A 20,120-nucleotide genomic window follows, 5' to 3' on the forward strand; every position below is an offset into this window, starting at 1 on the left:
GATCAACTTCGCAGGTGGAAGAATCACTTTTGTGCCCTGTTAAATGAGGACCCCATTGAGCAGATCATACAGGGTATTGACATCGAACCCCCTTCAGTAGCGAAAATTGAAACAGCGATTAATCTCCTCAAAAACAACAAAGCAGCCGGGCTTGACGGAGTACCAGCATAATTCCTGAAAGCTGATCCCGCCACAGCAGCTAGTATCTTGCATCCGCTTATATAAACTGTTTTTGAAAACGAAACCTATCCCAGGGAATAAAAGGATGGAGTGATTGTTAACGTGCCAAAAAAGGTGATTTCAAGAACTGCAACAATCGGCGTGGTATTACCGTTTTGTCCGTTTTCCCAAAGCTAATGGCAACTTTAATCCTCGAACTGATAAAGGCTAGAATTGAGACTACACTCAAGAGTAATCAATTCTTTTTCTGCTGGCGATAGATGATGTTCTGACGGCCAGTGTCGGTACAACTGAGAGGCAAGGTATACATTAGAGAACGTTTGAAAGGCTTAGCCATTTAGACTATGCCGACAATATGTGTCTCATGGCAAATAACATCAGTGGGCTGAACGAGATGTGTCATACTTTACGGGTGAAAGGAGAATTGTGCGGTCTTAAAATAAATAACAAAAAGACAAAAATAATGCTAACAGGCCCCCAACACAACATCGTATTATTCTGCATGACACGCCTGTTGCAGAGGTCGAACAATTTAATTACCTCGGAAGTATTGTATCAGCAAATGGTGGCACGGATCTGGACGTAAAAAGCAGAATAAATAAAGCTCGCGTTGCTTTTGGTGCTCTGTCCCAAATTTGGAAATCCAGTCAAGTCTCCTTACGCACTAAACTGAGATTCTTTGAATCCAATGTGAAATCCGTGCTATTATATGCTTGTGAAACATGGAAAGTCTCGGCCACCATCTCGAGAAAATCGCAGGCTTTTGTGAACTGCTGTCTGTGTCACATCCTTAAAATTCGCTGGCCACAAACAATATCTAAGCAGGAATTGTGGCGTAGGACAGATCAGAGGCGCTTGGGCATCGACATCAGATAGCGCAAATGGCAATGGATTGGTCACACACTGAGAAAACAAAACGATGATATTGCGAAGCAGTCTTTTGAATGGAATCCTCAGGAGTCACGGAGGGTTGGAAGACCGAGAACAACATGGAAATCTACAGTGCTATCGGCAGCTAACTCCCAGAGAAAGACGTGGCCACAGTTAAGGTATCTAGCTGCAGATCGAGAAGGATGGAGACGATTTGTTGACGCCCTATGCCCCGGTCGGGGTTAGAGGACCTGACGATGATGAAGAACTGAATCAAATCATAAAAATATAAGAAACAATTAAATTTATGGATAAAGTGAAATAAACAACATTACTTACTTCTTGTCAAATTGGAAAAAGGAATAAGTAATATTTCAAAATAGAAATCGCCACGACAACAATGGTTTTTGGAACGGTCAACTGAAGGTAGAGGTTAGTGAAGCAAAGTTCCGAGTGTGAAATTTATGACTCTTCAAAACCTAACTAGTCAAATCTAGTGTTCAAAGAATGCAGTCTCTTATGTTTTTTGAAACTGCCCATTAATGCATCGTAAGCTCGTAATTAGTCAGAGAATAATTTTTTGGGCATCCTAAAAGGAAGTGTTCAATTGTATCATCTTCATATGTATTACACAATGTGCAAATGTTCATTGGGTCAAATATATGTCTATCACCGTGTAAAACTATTCTGTGGGCACATCTGTTCGCGCACCTAATTTGCGCTAAGACTTTATGCACGTATGGTTTGCAGGATGAATTCAGGTACGGAGCCGGTTTATATTCTGGTTCTTGTATGTTCGCTAAATAAGGAGCATAATAGCAGCAAGAAGTTGAGTTAGATTCCTTCCTGAAATCTTCATTTATAATGCTTCTCTTCTTGTCTTCAAGGATGCTTACAAAGTATTGACGAACCGGTAATAAGTTTTGCTGTTCCCATATATCCATAAAATTACTCATTAAGACAGCCTTAAATTTTGTTGCCCAGTTTGGTCGTTGGGAGTTATTATGGGTTCTCAAAATTTCGTTGTAACACTTTTTAATTAGGCGCTCATCAGAGGCATTCAACAGTTTTTCCCAGAAATGCAAAGCTCTTTTCGCTATCTCGTAATCTAATGGAAGCGTACCAGTTTCTAAGCGAACCACATTGCTTTGTGTGTTATTAGCTAGACCAAGCAACTTCTTGAAAACTGAAGTTTGAATAACTTCAATTTTGTCTCCAGCTTCCAGACCCGATATCTCCGCACAGTATAGTAAAGTCGATTTAATTGTTGAATTATATACTTTGATTCTTCATTCCCAGTTTTCCATGTAAGGGCTCCTCAAAGTTTTTTCGGTTACTGCTGCTGCTGCTCTTGCCTTGGTTTTGAAGACATTTATGGTTTCATTCCAAGATCCAGTTCGACTAAAGGTTATTCCCAGATATTCAAAGCTATCTACAACTTCAATTGAGTCTTCTTTATATGCAAATCTTTCCAGACATGATGATATTTTTCTTTTTGCAAAGTTTACTATCTTCGATTTTTAAGTATTTAATGTCATATCTTTTGCTGTAAAATATTTTTCAAGTGATTTCAGAGTTTTTCTTAAATGAAGCTCAGACTGAGCGAAGACACCAATATCGTCGGTATATGCTATCAGGATAGCATTTGTTATTTCCGAAGTGTCTATTCCTGTAAGGCCCTCGATTCTTAAGAATTCTTCCAAATCATTTATATATAAGTTAAATAGGAGGGCACTTGATGGATCACCCTGTAGAACACCCTTTATGACATTCGCTTCTTCTGTTAGGCCACTTGTTGTCTTAATAGCAATTTTGGTTTTCACATATATGTTTTGAAATGCATGTTTTATTTTTCCACTTGCTCCAATGGATCTAAGGTGGGTCCATAGCTTATCGTGATTCACACTATCGAAAGCTCCTTTAAGGTCAACAAAGACTACAAAAAAACTTCCTTTCTTTTTTGCAAGAGTAATATCTGTGATTCACTTAGGATAAAGAGGTTATCAGCACAACTTCGTCCTTTTCTGAAACCGTTCTGGAATTCAGGAATTAGTTGCTCTTCTTCTGCCCACTCTTGAAGCCTGTTTGATAGGATTTGGGTGTAAACTTTCATCAAAGAATTTTCGATCGCTATAGGTCGATAGTTCGTTGGTAGAGATTTATCACCTTTTTTAAATATCATTGTAATGTCTGCTCTAAAAAAGCCTGATAGGTTTCCTCCTTCGTTATCGAACAGGCTTTGAAAGAAAGAAAGTAAATATTCACACCATAGGTTTGGTAGATGCTTAATGAACTCGTTTACAATCCTATCCGGACCCGCGGATTTATTATTGCGCAGCCCAAATATAACTGTTGTAAGCTCGTCCATGCTTATGTCTCTATCAAGAAATGGATGATACGTATGGGCAAAAAGTCTATACACTACCTCATTGCCACTATACATATCCTGGAGGTAATCGTCCCAAACTTCCTTCGTAATATGGTTTCGAACAATAGAGTTTGGTTGGATGCTTTTGATTGCTCTCCAAAAATCTTTGCTGTTTTTTGTGTTTTGAAGTTGTTGTGTTAGGTCCTTATTGGATTGCTTTTTAGCGGAGTTCAAGGTTGATACGTATAATTTCCTGCTGGAGATGTACTCTGATCTTTTGAGTATGTTATTAGGGTCTTTTCGATAACTTCTCATTTTCTGCTTCATTTCTCGTTTTTGCAATCTGCAATCATTATTGAACCATTTATTCTTTTGGAACATTGGTGCAGTACAAATCTTATCGTGTTTCATCATTCCGCATTCTTCTGCAGCATGCTTGATGTGTTCGAATATTTGTTGGTATCCAATTGTATTTCCATTGATTTGTAAACTTTCAGCTTTGGCTTGCATACACGAGATGTAGTTTTCCGCTGCAGACGTATTCCAAACTAGTTTCCAAGTTGAGAACATATTTGGAGTAATATCCAAACTTGTTGCAGACGGGCACAGAAAGTTTAAGATACAGCACATATGATCAGAGTGTAGCAAAATCTGAGATACCTCAAAGTCATCAATGTTTGCCGCACCTTCTAGATTAACCCATACAGTGTCCACGGTGCTTCTACCCTGGTGTGATTCAAATATAAAGTCACCGTATGCATCGCTTCTACTTCTTTCATTTATAAGTAACAGACCAGCGTTTTCAAATATCTCACCAAGTAATTTACCTCTCCTATTTATAATTGCGTCTCTACTCTTTATTATGTGGGATAGTTGTGAGCCTTCCAATATGTCACTGTCTAATTGATTCGATAGTCCGAAACGAGCATTTAAGTCTCCTCCTATTATAATGGTATGCGTGGGGTAATTATTCTGTAGGCATTCTAATTCCTCTTGTATAAGTTCACAGCATGAGTTATCATGCATTTCTCTAGACGGGCTAAGATAAGCAAAGTATATTATATACTTCAAGCTATTAAAAACAATCTCTAGTATTATCCATAGATTTGTTTTACTAATTTCTCTCAAAACATCGTATATTGCAGGATTTTTTACAAGAATTTGCAATCCACCTTTTCCTCCACAAAAGATTGCGGCTAAACCATAAATCTCACCAAGGTCCAAGGGCGTGGTACGAACCACTTTTCCTTTTTTTACCACAATTTTATTTTTTGCAACAAAAAAGGTCATAAATACCAAACTACGAAGATTGATGTTTTTAAAATACTTGTATAAGAAGTTTGCAGTTTCAATAAATAGGCACATAAAAGTATCGTAAACTTCAAAAACTTATATTTCAATGACTTTTGAAGATCTCCTCTTTTTAAGATAAATTCATTTATAACTATGGTTTCTTCGTATGATTGACGTTGTTGGCTGTCGAGCATTTTTAACTTTGTATACTTTCCTATTGATGTGTATTGAGGTTGGAATCTTCAAAGCCTTTCAAAAATTCAAACTTTTTAACCACGGCTTCAATTTACTATCGAATTCCTAAAGAAAACTTTTCTGATTACTGACTACTAAACTTAAATAAGTCTTAGTCGATATCGGTGAAATTTTCTGGACTCTAAAATCATTCCTAACAAATACTAAAATCAACAATAGAATTAAATCGCATTTTAATATCACTTCCGGTAGCAGAATTTACACTTTGTTCAGAAGCTAGTCAAACCGCAAGATTATTGGTTATATTTGCAATCATTTATGTTTGCATGTGAGGTCATTTCCGTTTGGTTAAAATCCACTAAGAGCTAAAAGCTTAACAAATTGTTGATAAATATATGTATATGAATTTGTGTACATTATGTACACCTAAAGCAAGCACTGTTCTATTAATAGACCTTTATTTGCTTTAACAAAGGATCCGTCACCTATAGCAACGTCACGCAAAGGCACCCATAGTAGCACCACACGTAAGCCTTTTTCCGTCCAATGAACCAACAAGTTCTCTTCAAAATATATATTGCTTCTCGAACAGCTTCAGCATCAACCACTAAAGACAAACCGATGATGATGATGATGATGTGCTAAGACCACACAAGACACAATGAAAACAACAAGATACCTATATCCACAGATATTGAATGAATATGCGAGGTGTTATAGGAACAAAAAAGTACCTACATATATCCAAACCCTACCTATAACCCATGCTTAAAAGGCTTCATATGCCATGCCAGTACCATTACCATAACCATATACGAAGCCAAAAGACTCCTTCATCATATGGAACATCTCTATTGTTGGTTGTGGTGTTTTTGAAAATGCTTTTCTATTGAAGGTTTAAATGAGCTTCTCTACATGCACACAGTAAGTCTCTGGCTCTGTTCATATCCAGAAGAATCTCTTTGAAACCATTCAATTGCTTGGAAAATTCTCACATACCACACGTCGTCATACGTACATACCTTACCTACCTATGTGTATTTATTGTCTGATAATTTCCTCAGAAAGCACGTCAAATAATTTTGTGTTTAGCAAAACACGATACAAAATACGAGTAAACAAAGCTAAGGCGGAATTTTCTCTTTCCCTGCCTTCATAACGTGAGAACTTCACTCCAAAAGTTTAATCTAAAATATATTGTTCAGTATTAAAGGGTTATCCTTCATGTGGGAATCTATGCGAGCATAAACTTTATAAAAGCTTTAAATTGATTCCCATGCCAGCGTTCCTTGATTATAAAGTTTACCTCTTGGGACATAAACAGAATGTCTGAAAATTGAAGGAAACGCCTGATGTAAATATTCCCCAGGTAAACATATGTATGTAGTTAAGGTAAATTGCTACGTGTAGTGTTTGCTGATCAAAGAAGACGCAGTAAAGCTAATCGTAAACTTCATGTTCATTTTGATCGAAGTAAATCTGAGAAATTATTTTATCAGCTCAAATCAAAATTCGAGCATGCTTCTAAGGCAGTTCACCCCAAATTCTATCTAGCCGGATAGTGTTATGACTTCGCAGTTCCGTTTGTAACCAATCACTTTGCAGTAAGTTTGGTTCTGGACCGCGTGGTATCAACGCTATTATTCTGAAGTGATGTTCTTTCACACTAGCATAACCCTTGTTACAGCTTTTCCTGCAATCCTATTTTTTTTGTGGGTTTTTCCGAGCATTGTAAAATATCGACTTGTGATTTGATAATTTAATGCGCCGAAGAGTGGACAAGTTCTTATGACGTTTTAAAAAAAAGTAAAATGTTTGCCTTTAATATTTTAAAGACATTTGATAAAATCTCACATCTTCCCGTTTTAGTTGTATTGGAAAAATTAAGTCCTTACTTAAAACTCTTTTTTCCTTAACCCACGTAAGTTGACCATAGTACCTGTGACATGATGGTTATTGCGTTGGACTGTCATGCCAGAGGTCTTGGGTTCGATCCCTGCGCATTCTAGAGTATTTTCACGGATACTGCCTCTTGCGAGGAATTTACAAATTCTCCAAGAGTTATTCTTGTACTCCATCCCTGACAAGAGTACTCGCACACAGGAATGGTTGAGAGTTGTAAGTCACTAGGCCCTAGTTCTTAACGGAATGTGCGCCACCCACTTTATTTTTTTGTATGTAAGTTGACTAAGACCAATCTGACAACTTCAGAAAACAACCACAAAAACTGTTTATCCTGCCTTAGCCTATTTCTTCGGTCTCGACCGATAGTGAAGCAGTCGCATATCTACAGTTATACGGTAAACGTTGTACATAATCGGAACCGCCATTATATCATCCATTAGCCCTCGACTTTCTACCTAAAGAAAAGCATCGGTGGGATAGATTAGCAAATGCCAATCTTTGTAGTATTGATCAGTGTGCTAATATGTCCCAAAACTGTTGGCCAAGGAAATAGCTGCTGCAATGTGACGCTAACCAACTTCAACTTTAAATTATCAATTCTGTTTATTATGGCTTTGTGGTTGCAGAACCTGGTTGGAATAGTATTATTTTTAATCCGACTCTGGTGTTTTTTAGAATTTAAGTGAACTTCTCAGAGATTGCCTCTCAAACACCGGAATATTTTCCATTCTTAATCTGACATAGTTGAACTACACCGAAACCCAATAGACAATAATTTGTTGGATAAGAAGCTGCTGTAAAACCAGCGATTCGAAAAGCTCAGCTGGTCCTGATGAAAGCTTTCGGAATACAAGTACTGATGCAGCCATACACCAAAATACTTCACTACGCACTTTTACGCATATGGCTGTACATTTGGCCATACTTTCACAAGATCACTACATTTTTCCAGTTTTTTCTCTTATCCCTGGAAAGTTGATTTAAAGAATTCTGATGACCTCGATTTTGCGACTGTTCTGTAAGCAATAAGATCCACGGGGTGGCATAAGCAATTCCATGAGTTAGACAATACCTTTCGGACGCTGACGTAACTGCTGAAGAAATGTATCGAATAAAATGCTCCTCGTTCAAGACCGTTGTTAAATTTTAAAGTTGTGATAGAAGTTACATTGCCACTTTGGAATATAAACTTTCTACCACAAGCATGCTCAATTTCAAATAAAAACCCTCTTACAATATGGTGTCGAAAGTCTTTTCTAAATCGGCTTTGATTCATTCCATTGGATATCAGAAACGAGCTTAGACTTGGTATGAATTTTCTAATGTCCCGCCTTGAACCAGAATTGTTTATCCGGAATTATTGTAACCATCAAACACTATCATTTAAAATGAATATCACGATAATTTTTCTGGAACCAAGAAGCCCCAAGATGTTTGGGGTTTTTGAAAAGATGTGATAATTTCCAACCTAATTGATACAATAATATATCACCTTAACCTTTTTCTATAGTTATTTTAACAAACTATACTACATGCGCTTCCAGAGATTCGTCCATCAATAATTGTTCAACTTCGAACAAACTGCTAAGTACAGATAATATTTTTTTTAGCCGTACTGCTGAAATACCGATTGCCTAGCCACGCCCTGTTTTAGTTCGAGTTGCAAATTTCAAGAATACAAAACCAATGTTCTTACCCATAACTTTTTTTCTTAATGCTTAACATTTTGAAGAAGCCTTCTCGAGTGAAAACGTGATATTGACTACCGATAAATGCATCGGCTCCCTGAAATTACGCCATAGGAAATTACGCCAAAAACTGTTTTGGATAAAAAGCCCAAACAATTTTGGCGTAAAAAAATAGGAAAAAGGGCCCAAAAACAAAAAGGAAAATACGCCAAAAAGTGTGGAAATTACGCCAAACTTTTGGAAAAAGAGCCAAAATACTAAAATGGAAAAAACGCCCTAAAAAATAAGAACTTTTTGGTGTAATTTCCAAATTAGTTTTGGAAATTAAGCCTTTAAAGAATAAACAGAGCTTTTCCTGGCTTAATTTCCAAAATTAGTTTGGAATTAAAGCTCAAAAAGTCTATAATAGAATCTGAACGTACGACGCACGTAACATGGAGCGGCGCGGTGCAACCCGCGTGGTGCGGCGCCGCGCACGGCGCGCCGGAACGGCGAACGGCGAACGCGACGCGTATGCGCCGCCCCCCCGCCGTTGATTATATAATAGGTACTTGTTCATTGGTTTTGTAGAACACATTTTCTTATACCTTTGTTTATTTCAATTTGTCAATTTTCGTATATGTAGGTATTACATGTAAACCTGAAGGACATCTGCCAAATTTTTCCGACAACACGGACATTGGTCAACGAAGTTCTTTGCTTTTACACACAATCAATCACTTTTTACTTTCATCTTAGCACCACAACTGTTAATATAACAAATCTAAAGAACATCTTCTTTATACACACATTTTTTTTTATAATATATCATAATCAAAACTTTCCATTTTGTCCATCGCTTTATGAAAATGCTCTTCAAAATTTGTGAAAAACATGTAAAATACTGTTATTTGCCGTTATATATTTCTGTATACCATATGAATACATTCGACTTACATGTACATTTTTGATTTTGAACAACGAACGGTTAATTTTCTGGCTTTTTTTCCTTATTCGATTAGGAAAACAAGCCAAAAAGTTTGTTTTGTGGCGTTTTTTGCTTTAAGATTTGGAAAAAAACTAAAAAGTTTATTTTTGGGCTTTTTTTCCTTTTTTGTTTGGAAAAAAAGTCCAAAAGCAAATTTTTGGCGTTTTTTCCAAACAAAAATTGTTTGGCCTTTTTTCATTATTCTAAAAGGAAAAAACGCCAAGAAATTTTTGGAAAAAATAGCCAAAAAATCCGGAATTAACACCAAACTCTTTAGGTTCTTTTTCCTAGGAAAAAAAGTCAAAAAATTGTATGGAGAATTTTTGGCGTTTTTTCCATTTTATTTTTTTGGCGTAATTTCCTATGGCGTAATTTCAGGGAGCCAAATGCATCGTCTCAGATAGTCAAGATGACTTGTTCATCCACCAAACTTATCACAGTACCGTCTACTTCTTTCACCAGGTGTTACTTTGAGCTGTGTGTACCGGTCAGCTCTTTGGTCATTCAGTAAACTGTCCTGCTGTCGCACCTGTTTGCGGCATCTTCTGCTTTTTGAGGCAATGTGTTGATGTAGTTACACTTGTCGCTGCGGCGCACACTGCGGTGAACCTCTCTCGTTTTCCACCTCGTTTCTTTCTTCACCTTGTTCAGCAGTTATTCGAGCTCTTAACTGTTTGCATTCGTTGATCCTTGTCCAAGATTCTTCTGAAAGCCAAGTGCTTCCTTTTTTCCGACCTATTCTGTCAGCACCTGCAATGAAAACCTTTTTCACAGCATTCCAATGGTGTTCGATGTCGTCATGTGCTGTGCTGGTGATTGTTCTCATTTTGTGTGATAGGTGGTCCCTAAATTTTTGACCGGTCGTCGGATCCTTTAGTCTGGCGATGCTGAGTTTGGGGGCTCGTGCTGTTCCGTTAGATCTTCGAACTGTAGCTGTAAGTAATCTTAGGGTAGCTATCATTAAGTGGTGGTCACGGGCAAGTCCTATATCGGCGCCTCTTCTGTTTTGTTCATCCAAGAGACTGCTTCTAAAGCGTCGACTAATCGCGAAACGGTTAATTTGGTTGGCAGACGCTTGCCTGTCCGTCGACACCCAGCTAATTTTATGACAAAGTTTGTGCTCAAACATTGTGCCCCCAATCACAAGGCTATTGGCGTTGCAGAAGTCAATGAACCTCTCACCATTATCATTGCGATTGCCGACTCCGTGAGCACACATCATATGTCTTAGCCCGTTGTTGTTACTGCCAACCTAAGCATTGAGGTTTCCCATAACTAAAATTATATCTCCGCGGGGAGTGTTGTTGTAGGCGGATCCTAGTTGACTATAAAAGCATTATTTCTCTTCCTCAGATGCAAGCTCCCTCCGTGCGTAACACTGTATAATGGTGACGGGTCGTACTCTACTCTGAAACCTAGCTTTGATAAGCCTTTCACCAAAGTGCTCCCAAGAAATAAGGCTTCTGGTTGACGTTTTTGTAAGGAGTAACCCAACTCCAGCTTCTCAAGGGTTTCCAGGGTCATGACCAGAGTAGAGAAATACAGTGTAAAGTGTCGGAGACTTGTCCGATCCCATCCATCACACTTCGCTTCACCCTAAGATATCTATCCTGTACCGCATACATTTTCTCTCTAGTTGGAGGAATCTGGCAATGTGCGGACCTTTACTTCCTGCGCCCAGGAGCGTCCTCACATTCCAGAAACCAATGCTAAATTTATTTGGTCAATGACTAATTCTAAACACTTTAAGCAACTCATTCAAGTTGTTAGATTGTACATAAGCTTACTTATAGGTCGTTACAGAACACTGCTTAATGAGAAGGCATGCTTCTCGACTGGAAGCTCCTGCAAACCGTTTTTGCAGAAGCCGTATGGATGAAAAAGAAAAGGAAGAAGTGCTTTACTTTCTATGTTCATGTGCTGCCCTGTCACAAAGACAAAGACTCCACCTTGGATCTAAGAAATTAAACACATCTATAGTCTCAAACACTTCATGGCTAGCTCAAACTGGTTCAAAGAGTAAGATCGATCTTTAGATCCAAGTGGTATCAATAATGGGCCAACCATTTTGTGTCGGCTTACGAAAAGTTGACAGCCACCTTAAACCTACTCTAACATTTTGCTTATCTTAATTTTTCCAATTTGTTTAACTTCTTGGATTTCTTCCATTTCATAAAAAAAACCGCTCCAGTCTAAAATCTTTTGACAATTCCACCTTATGGGCATAGACTAATGTTTGAGTTAAATTACATACACCTAGTTTTTATCTAGATTCTTTCACTGCATTTAGAGTCCCATAGGGTTTCAGTGAAGTTAAAAAATATAGCATCTCATTTTTCCACTAGCTAAGTTATTTAACGGCACTACCTCTCACTTAGGAGTCATATATACATATTTTAAATATTTCTTGATTAAGGTTCATAAAATATAACAAACGAAAATGTAATCGTAAGAACGGTTTCTTAAAATCTAAGTTAAAATAAAAACACCAGCATATTTTACACCAAAAAAGAAATCGGTCACTTCATGTATTACTTTCGCAAAAATAACAAAAAACCAAAAAAATGAACAAAATAACAATAAACTAATATTTTGTTGGCAGACGTTTGCTCTTTTTACCGCACTCAACCTTTTTGGCATTGATTGGACAAGTTTTTCACAAAAAAAAGTTGGAATTTTGTCCCATTCACATTTTAAGGCCAGTTCTAGACCTGTTTTGCTTGAAATGGTGTAGTTTTTTTTGCTGGTTTTCCAAATAGCTCCACAGAAATTCTATGACATTTAGGTCTGGAGACTGAGGAGGGTGTTCAAGCACAGTGCAACAGTTATAAAGGAGCTACAAGCGTATGTTTTGAACCTTGTGCTTGGGGTCGTTGTCTTGGTAAAAACAATATTCATCTCTGATTCCCAATTTGTGTGTTCCCTGGTTTATATTGTCTTTCAAAATTTGAATATATTTATATTGGTCCATAGTTCCGTTTATAAACACAAGATTTCCTATACAAGCAGTGGACATACAGCCCCAAACCATAACTGAGCCTCCTCCATGTTTCACAGTTGGTGCTTTTCATTTGGTTTTCTTCGTAATTAAGTTTGTCCATCACATCGGAATAAATTAAATTTACTCTCGTATGATAACAAAACACATTTCCAGAAAGAAAAATCTTTACTTTGGAAACTTCTGCACTTGCTTAACAATCCAACGCTCATCGGCAACACTTAATTTGTTTTGGTCTTGCAGATTTTGAGGAATTTTAAACAGAATTTTTTTTCTTTATAGGTTTTTATAATGTCCCCTACAGTAGAGGGACTTTTTTTTTACAATTGCTGCTATACCACGAACCGCTTTTCCTTCTTCAAAATGTTTAATCACAAGTTTTCGCACTTCTATTGATGTGTAAGCACGTTGTCTGTCCATCTTGACTTTTGTTTTAATATCGAATATATTTTCGTTTCGCCTGACATTACAAAAAAGTAACTGCATACTAAAATGTTCATTAAGTTCCGCTAAAGTAAAATAAAAATCCAGTGCTGCCTAGTGTCCGATTTGTTTTTTGAGATCAAAATCGAGGTATTTGGAATACAAAAATTAAATTATTTTAGTTTTGAATGGAATCATCATTTTTTTCATGCATTTGAAGTGCAAGGTCACAAACCTTTAAAAAAATATCCATTTGAATCATTTTAATGAAATATTTTTAAAAACGACGAAAATATTAGTTGTCTGCTTTCTTCTCTGAGCAACTGTAGGTAGTAATAATACCTTTTTAATTTAAAAGTTCAGAGTTTTTTAAAATTCATGACTCATAAATAATTTTAAATAAATCATTTATCTTGTTTTGAGATTGACTTACAACTTTCTTATGCAAATTCGTATCAAAAAATAACCCAACCAATTCAATTCAATTAAATTCAGAAGAACGAACGTATATATTAGAATATAAAGAATTAAACATTTATCTTTATGTTATTTGAATAAATTATACACCGTTATAATATCTTTCAATGCCACAACATAAATTTGATTATACAACTAAAATAATTAGGTTATTAGGTTGTTTTAATATTCTTCGAATGGGAAAATGTTAATTTTCTTATGTTCTTTTTGCTTTTATGCAAATCAACCTTATTTCCATAATATAACAAAATCCAAAAGCTTTTATTTCTATAATGTTTTTATGTGAAGAATTGTTAAAATTTTTATAAGAACATAAAAGACTTTTAAGCATACAAATAAAATACTATTACTATATCGACATTAACTATATTACCCTTTATCAAAAACAATTGACTAAATCCATTCACTTTTTCTTTTATTCCAGGTGAATTGATGCTCCTCAATGAGGCCACATTCCTTGACAATTTAAAGACTAGATATTATAAGGATAAAATCTATGTAAGTTATTTGATATACATGTTCCCATTTTTATTATTTATTCAACATTCTTGCCTTTCCCTAGACATACGTTGCCAATATTCTTATTGCTGTCAATCCATATCGGGAGTTAAACGATCTTTACGCATCACCAACCATCAAAAAATACAATGGCAGGTCAATTGGAGAACTTCCGCCCCATGTGTTTGCTATTGGTAAAGTGCAAAATTAAATATTTGTGTTTTTTCCGTAAAATCAATCTTACAAAAAAAACTTATTTGTTCTTTTAGCTGACAAAGCAATACGAGATATGCGTGTTCTCAAAGAATCACAATCCATTATTGTGTCTGGTGAATCAGGAGCTGGAAAAACAGAATCCACCAAATATTTGCTCAAATATCTCTGTCACTCTCTGGATAGTGCTGGTCCAATAGAACAAAAGATCTTGGATGGTATAAACAAATATTATTTATTCTTTTTTTTTTGTATATTTAATGCTAATTCTTTGTTGTCTTATTTTTGTAGCTAATCCAGTGTTGGAAGCATTTGGTAATGCTAAAACAACTCGCAACAATAACAGTTCCCGATTTGGTAAATTCATAGAAGTTCATTATGATTCCAAGTGTCAAGTTGTCGGAGGTTACATTTCTCATTATTTATTGGAAAAGAGTAGAATTTGTACTCAAAGCTCGGAGGAAAGAAACTATCATGTGTTTTATATGCTTTTGGCTGGAGCTCCCCAACAATTGCGTGATAGATTGGGGCTGGGCAAGCCGGATGATTATAGAGTGAGTATTTGTTTTATTAATAATAAACTTTTGAAAACACAAAAGCAGAGATAGATGGGACGTCTACTTTTTGATGTATAAATAAAATGTTAAGGTTGCGTTTTTTCAATTTTGTTTATAAGTTCGACTGCCGTAGGCTTTCTGTACCCCAACTAGCTTTTAAAATGTCTTCTTTTAAGGGGCTGACATTTTAAAACTCTAAAGATTTTGAAGAGCTACTGTTGGCATTTCATACTGCAGTTTTCAAATTAATGCATATTCTGTGACCAACATCATGGTTGATAGTTCCACTTCGACTAATGATTTAGCTCAGTCCAACATCCCTACTACTTTCTCTTCTGCAAATGAAGAAATTCTCCTCGTAATCAGGGGTGGAATCGACTAAGGTGATTTTTGATTGTCACCTTTGTGATCATAAAAAGTGATCAAGCTAATTTTTGCGTCTGTGTAAGGTGATCACTAAATTTTGTTTAGAATTTGGTATCACTTTAAAAGAAATTCACTGACGTTTGTTACAATTGCAGTGGTTGCATTCAAAAACCGGTCTGAAGCTATCCGGATTATTATGTAATTATAAGTTTTGATGTACCAAGTAGCCACGATGATGTTCTGCCTGCACAATAGACAGCATTTAACTTTTCTCGTTAAGCACTCTGTCTCCATACAAAGCTGTCGTGAGCACTCCATATTTTGCATTTATTGCCAGAATTTTTCTGTTCTTGTTGCAGATCTAGGCAACAAAAATTAATGTATCAAAAAATTGACTTACGATTATAGCGTTTACACTATGTCTTCCTTTTCTATTGTAATACATATGCTCATTTTCCGAAGGGCGGAGAATCATAATCATCAATGCAGCCGATTACTAAGAAACAAATAATAAAATAAAAAACAAGTAATAAAATTAGTTTATTTTTACTAAGAAACAAAATCCTGACTCCAGGAATTTGATATTTTTCGTAGAAGAACATTTTTGTTGCTTCTGAAGCCCATTGATTAAATTTGATTGTAAGTGGGCACAATTTCCTCTCCATTTGTTTTAAGGTCAAAGAAATAATCTTACAAAAAGTACTTTGGCCCCATGGAGCTGACCAGTCAGCGCCAACTTGCCTTTGGTAGCCACCACCTCCAAGAAAATTTAAAGTCGCGGCTAATCGAAGAATAGGGAGAATGTGTATTGACCGCATATATAGCACATATGCGTACTTACTTTGGACTTGGAAGATCAAGAATGTTTATTTTATTGCGGAGGTTAATTCTCAAGAGCCGAACATTTCTATTATGATTGATATTTTCATTTTCAGCATTTTCAGAATGTAAAATCAAAGGCACAAACACATTCATATTGTCTTTAAATTTCAGCAACTAAAAATAAAAATCAATTTCGAATGAAAGTAACAACTAAAGAACTGTCACCAGAAAAAGTCACCAAATCGTGATTGTCACCGGTGACAAATTTTTGACTCAAATTCAGCTTCCAATAGAGACTCCGTTAATGGAACAGTAATACAAAATCTAATACCTATTAAAGCTGTCTTAAAACCAAAAATTATTTTTATATCTCGTCTGAAGCCAGTTACAACGCCTAGGTTCTTCGATTCTATTCGCAATGCAGAGACTTATAGCCTTTCTACACCGAACCGAAAAATCTGTTTTCGTCGAAAACCTATACCGAAAACACAAGTTTTCCCATACATTTTTCGTAACCCACAAGTTTTCGTTTTCAACAAGTTTTTGATAAAACCTCTCGAAAACTAGTTGAAATTGAGAGATGAAGTAAACAAACTCACCTAATGAAACAATTCTAATCTTATTGAAATGAAAACATTCAAATATCAATCAGACATAAAAAAAACAACGTTTGCTGGTCATGGTAGAGCCTTGAGTTAATGAAATGAAGTTGAGCAGGAACTTCATACTTTATTCCATTTTCTTTGTATGTATGGAAATCAAACCAATTTAGCGAGAATTCATTTTATTTCACAAATTATTCGAAAACCAATACATTTTTAAATTAAAAATATACTATTTATACAAAATTTGACAATAAGTATCAAAATAATGGAAATGTCAAACGAAAACTTGTAAATACTCGGTGTGAACACTTTATGAGTTTTCGAAAACTTTTCCCCGAAAACCGGGTTTTCGGCTTGGTGTGGAAAGGCTATTAGTCAAAGAATTTACACAAAGTAAAAAACGAGGTGTTTTTTTGAAAACCAAGCCAAAAAACTCAACAGGCTTGCCCTCTTCTCGTTTTGGTAAAACGTAAGGAGACTTCGTAGTAAGACTGCTGACATTTTTCTTAACTCCCAATCATTTCCACACGAAGTATTCGTTTTGACAGAAACTTGGCTTAATTCAAGCTTTTTTTGACACTGAACTTTTTAGTCAAGAGTTCGAAGTTTACAGAAACAATCGTCATGTTCGTAATGCAAAGGATTTAGGTGGTGGTGTTCTCTTAGCGGTAAAAACAATACACATTTCTCTTCTTCTGTATTTTTTCCATTTGAACTATCAATTGAACTAGTCTGTGTAAAGATAATGGTACAGACTAAAGTTTGGAGTCTGTTTATAGCGAACTATACTTGGCATTAAACTTTATAATTAATTGGCCTGCTCTGACACCAATATTTTACTTTAATTTACCACACATTGACTAGATTCCATCTGAAGACGAATCCTGACTTGAAGCCTCTCATTCTTCTTCACAATTGGAACTATGTTTTCTCGATAAAATCCTTCTTCTTCTCCTCAAAGAATCGAATTTTTCTTGACTTAAGTATTCACCTTCCTTTCATTGCTTATATAATTTTAATTTCAGAAGAGCTAATTTCTAGTTGTTTTCTAAAGATTTAACCATTTCTGGAATTACTCATACATTAGCATTTTGGTGAAGCTGTTTTAAATTTGCATAAGATTATGAATTATTGTTTGGAAAAAATGTACCTTTAAAGAAATCAGGAAACACAAACTTTAGACACCCTTAGTACACGAAAGGAAAACTTATCTCAAAACTCTCTCTCTCACTCTGTTGAATGATGACTGCTTAGCCGGTCCCGATGGTATTCCCCGGTAGTATTAAAAAAGTTTAGTAATGCTTTAGTTACGTTCTTATTCAAACTATCTCCAAAAACAGGAAAATTTCCCAGTATATGGAAGAAATCATTCCTAACATCAATTTTTGAAGAAAGGTAACAAGGTGGATATAACCAACTAAAGACCCATTGCAAAGCTTTCTTACATTCCTAAATTGTTTGAACAAGTTGTTTGTGAAAGTATAGCATTTTTTAGTAAGTATCTCATTAACGAACAGCTACATGGTTTTGTGAAAAAAAGATCAACCGCTACAAATCTCCTCACATTTTGAAACATATGTTCAAACGCTTTAGAACAAGGTTATGAAGTTGCCTGTATGACTTTTCTAAAGCTTTTGACCAACGTTTAAATAAAAACGGAATTATTTTATTTAAACTTAAAACTCTTGCTTTTCCACCATTTTTCTTAGCTTGGATCAAGTCATACCTTCAAAACAGATCCTATCTGCTAAAATTTAGAAATTCTCATTCAGAATCTCTTGTTGCTCAATCTGGTGTTCACCAAGGAAGCCATGTTGGTCCTTTTCTGTTCATCCTATCTGTTAACTGATGACATGTAAGTGAACTGTAAAAAAGAAAAAAAAATACACATACTCTTTTAGACTTAAAGGTTTTTTAACAAAGCTAACAAAAAACGCCATTTTAATATTGACATTGAAAGTTGTTAGCATTTCTTTTTCAAAAACCCAGGCATAGAGTTTTAGAGATAACGTACTAAATCTAATTTTGCATCATATATAACTCCTTAAGGTTATAAAAAGCCATAAAAAGAGAAGATCTTGAAAATGGTAGAAAAACATTCGAGTTAAATCGTGTTGAAGATGAAAGCAATCTGCAAGAGATTTCATTATTTTATAGATAAAAGCATCAATCCAAAAGATTAAACATGATGAATAAGAAGTGTGTAGAGGTAAATCATTACAAAATAACATGAACAGAATGGGGCCAAGAGAACTGCCTGGAGGAACCCCTAAGTGGTTGAATAAAGTTTCAGATTTATTAGAACTGATTTTTACATATTGAACACGATTAGTCGCTTTAAAGATTCAAGGTTTTCTGACAATATTTTATGATTAATTATATCAAATGCCTTCGTATTATTACATCTATGTATTTCCTTTTTCAATTGTATTTACACAGAAGTTTATAAATGAAATAAGATTAGTTGCTGCTGATTTGCCACTCACAAAACCGTGTTGAAAAAGCGATATATTTATATATAGTTTTCTGAACAAGAGTTCCAGAAACGTTTAAAAATAAATATTATTTTCAAAAAGTCTATAGTTCTTAACACATTGAAATTCTAAAAGATTTCCTCTTAGAATTGATAAAGTATAAAAAACATTTTCAATTAGTTTTAATTTTCGATTTAATAGTACAAACATATTGTCTATGCATACTCACGTCCTAAACGACGGTATTCGATTTGAAAACTAGAGTTGACTTTATTCTTACATATCATTTGAATAATAACATTTTTTAATCGCGATAGACTCCTTCAATGGGCGTTTAACATTCTTCTATACATAGAAATCCAAGTTGTATCCAGGCCACATATGAAAAGAGTCTTGAGTCCTGTAGTCCTGATTTTAATTCACGAAATTCGAAAATGATGTTTTAAAATGACACTGAAAACTTTCAGATATTTGTATTTTCTTAGAATGTTTACTCGTACCAACTACGTATACAAAGTAATGATGCAATATTTCATGAAAAATTAAAATAGGGCTAACAAAATGCAAACTCTTTTGCTACTGCAAAAGTCTCTTTAAGAAGATTTGCCGTAAACCTCGCTTATATCCTAGGTTAGGTTAGGGTTGACGGGGTGATATAGGCCGAAAAACAGCCCAATCAGATCAATGTAGTGTTCCCTAGAAAATGGTAAGAATTTGGATAGGACATTTATAGAGAAAATGAAAGGGGTCCTCTTCCGTCTTCTCGTTTTTGTACCCTGTAGTTAAATCAATACCCTGTCTCTCCATATATAACAGTCCATAACTGCCGATCATCCCTAATAGATTTGGCACAATAGTTTAAGGCATTCCAGGAAGTTGTGAGGTATATAAACTTGCCAGTAATATTACAGTGCAACCCATTCTACCACGTTTAGCTGGCTTACCAATCTCTACATGCTAAATGTGATGAAGAAGGCAATCATCAGGTGGAATAACGCCGCCACGTGCCAGGTCACTGTCTAATAGAAAAGCAGGCCACGCAGCTAGGCGTATGATGAGGATGAGGAAGAAACAGTTCTTCACCTCCTCTGTATATGTCCTGCTCTAGATCAAAAAACGCAAGTTACCTAGGAGAATTCTTCTGTAACGATCTCAATCATATAAACCCATCACTCAAGCTGGTTAGTAAAAAGTAAAGATCGCAAAGCACCAGGAACTGAC

General features: G+C 35.6%; 1 protein-coding gene across 2 annotated transcripts in view; it reads left to right on the forward strand.

Annotated features, from left to right (window-relative positions):
• Positions 1-20,120, forward strand: part of LOC129953624 (myosin heavy chain 95F) — a 98,721-nt gene that overhangs the window by 65,808 nt on the left and 12,793 nt on the right. For both annotated transcript variants that reach the window (XM_056066863.1, XM_056066864.1), the window contains exons 3-6: positions 13,789-13,862; positions 13,927-14,056; positions 14,132-14,293; positions 14,367-14,629. In XM_056066863.1, coding sequence (XP_055922838.1) covers positions 13,789-13,862; positions 13,927-14,056; positions 14,132-14,293; positions 14,367-14,629 — 629 coding nt within the window. The remainder of the gene's footprint in view (positions 1-13,788; positions 13,863-13,926; positions 14,057-14,131; positions 14,294-14,366; positions 14,630-20,120) is intronic.

The sequence above is a fragment of the Eupeodes corollae genome, chromosome 1 (genome assembly GCF_945859685.1).
Source record: "Eupeodes corollae chromosome 1, idEupCoro1.1, whole genome shotgun sequence".
In the NCBI taxonomy this organism is placed as follows: Eukaryota; Metazoa; Arthropoda; class Insecta; order Diptera; family Syrphidae; genus Eupeodes; species Eupeodes corollae.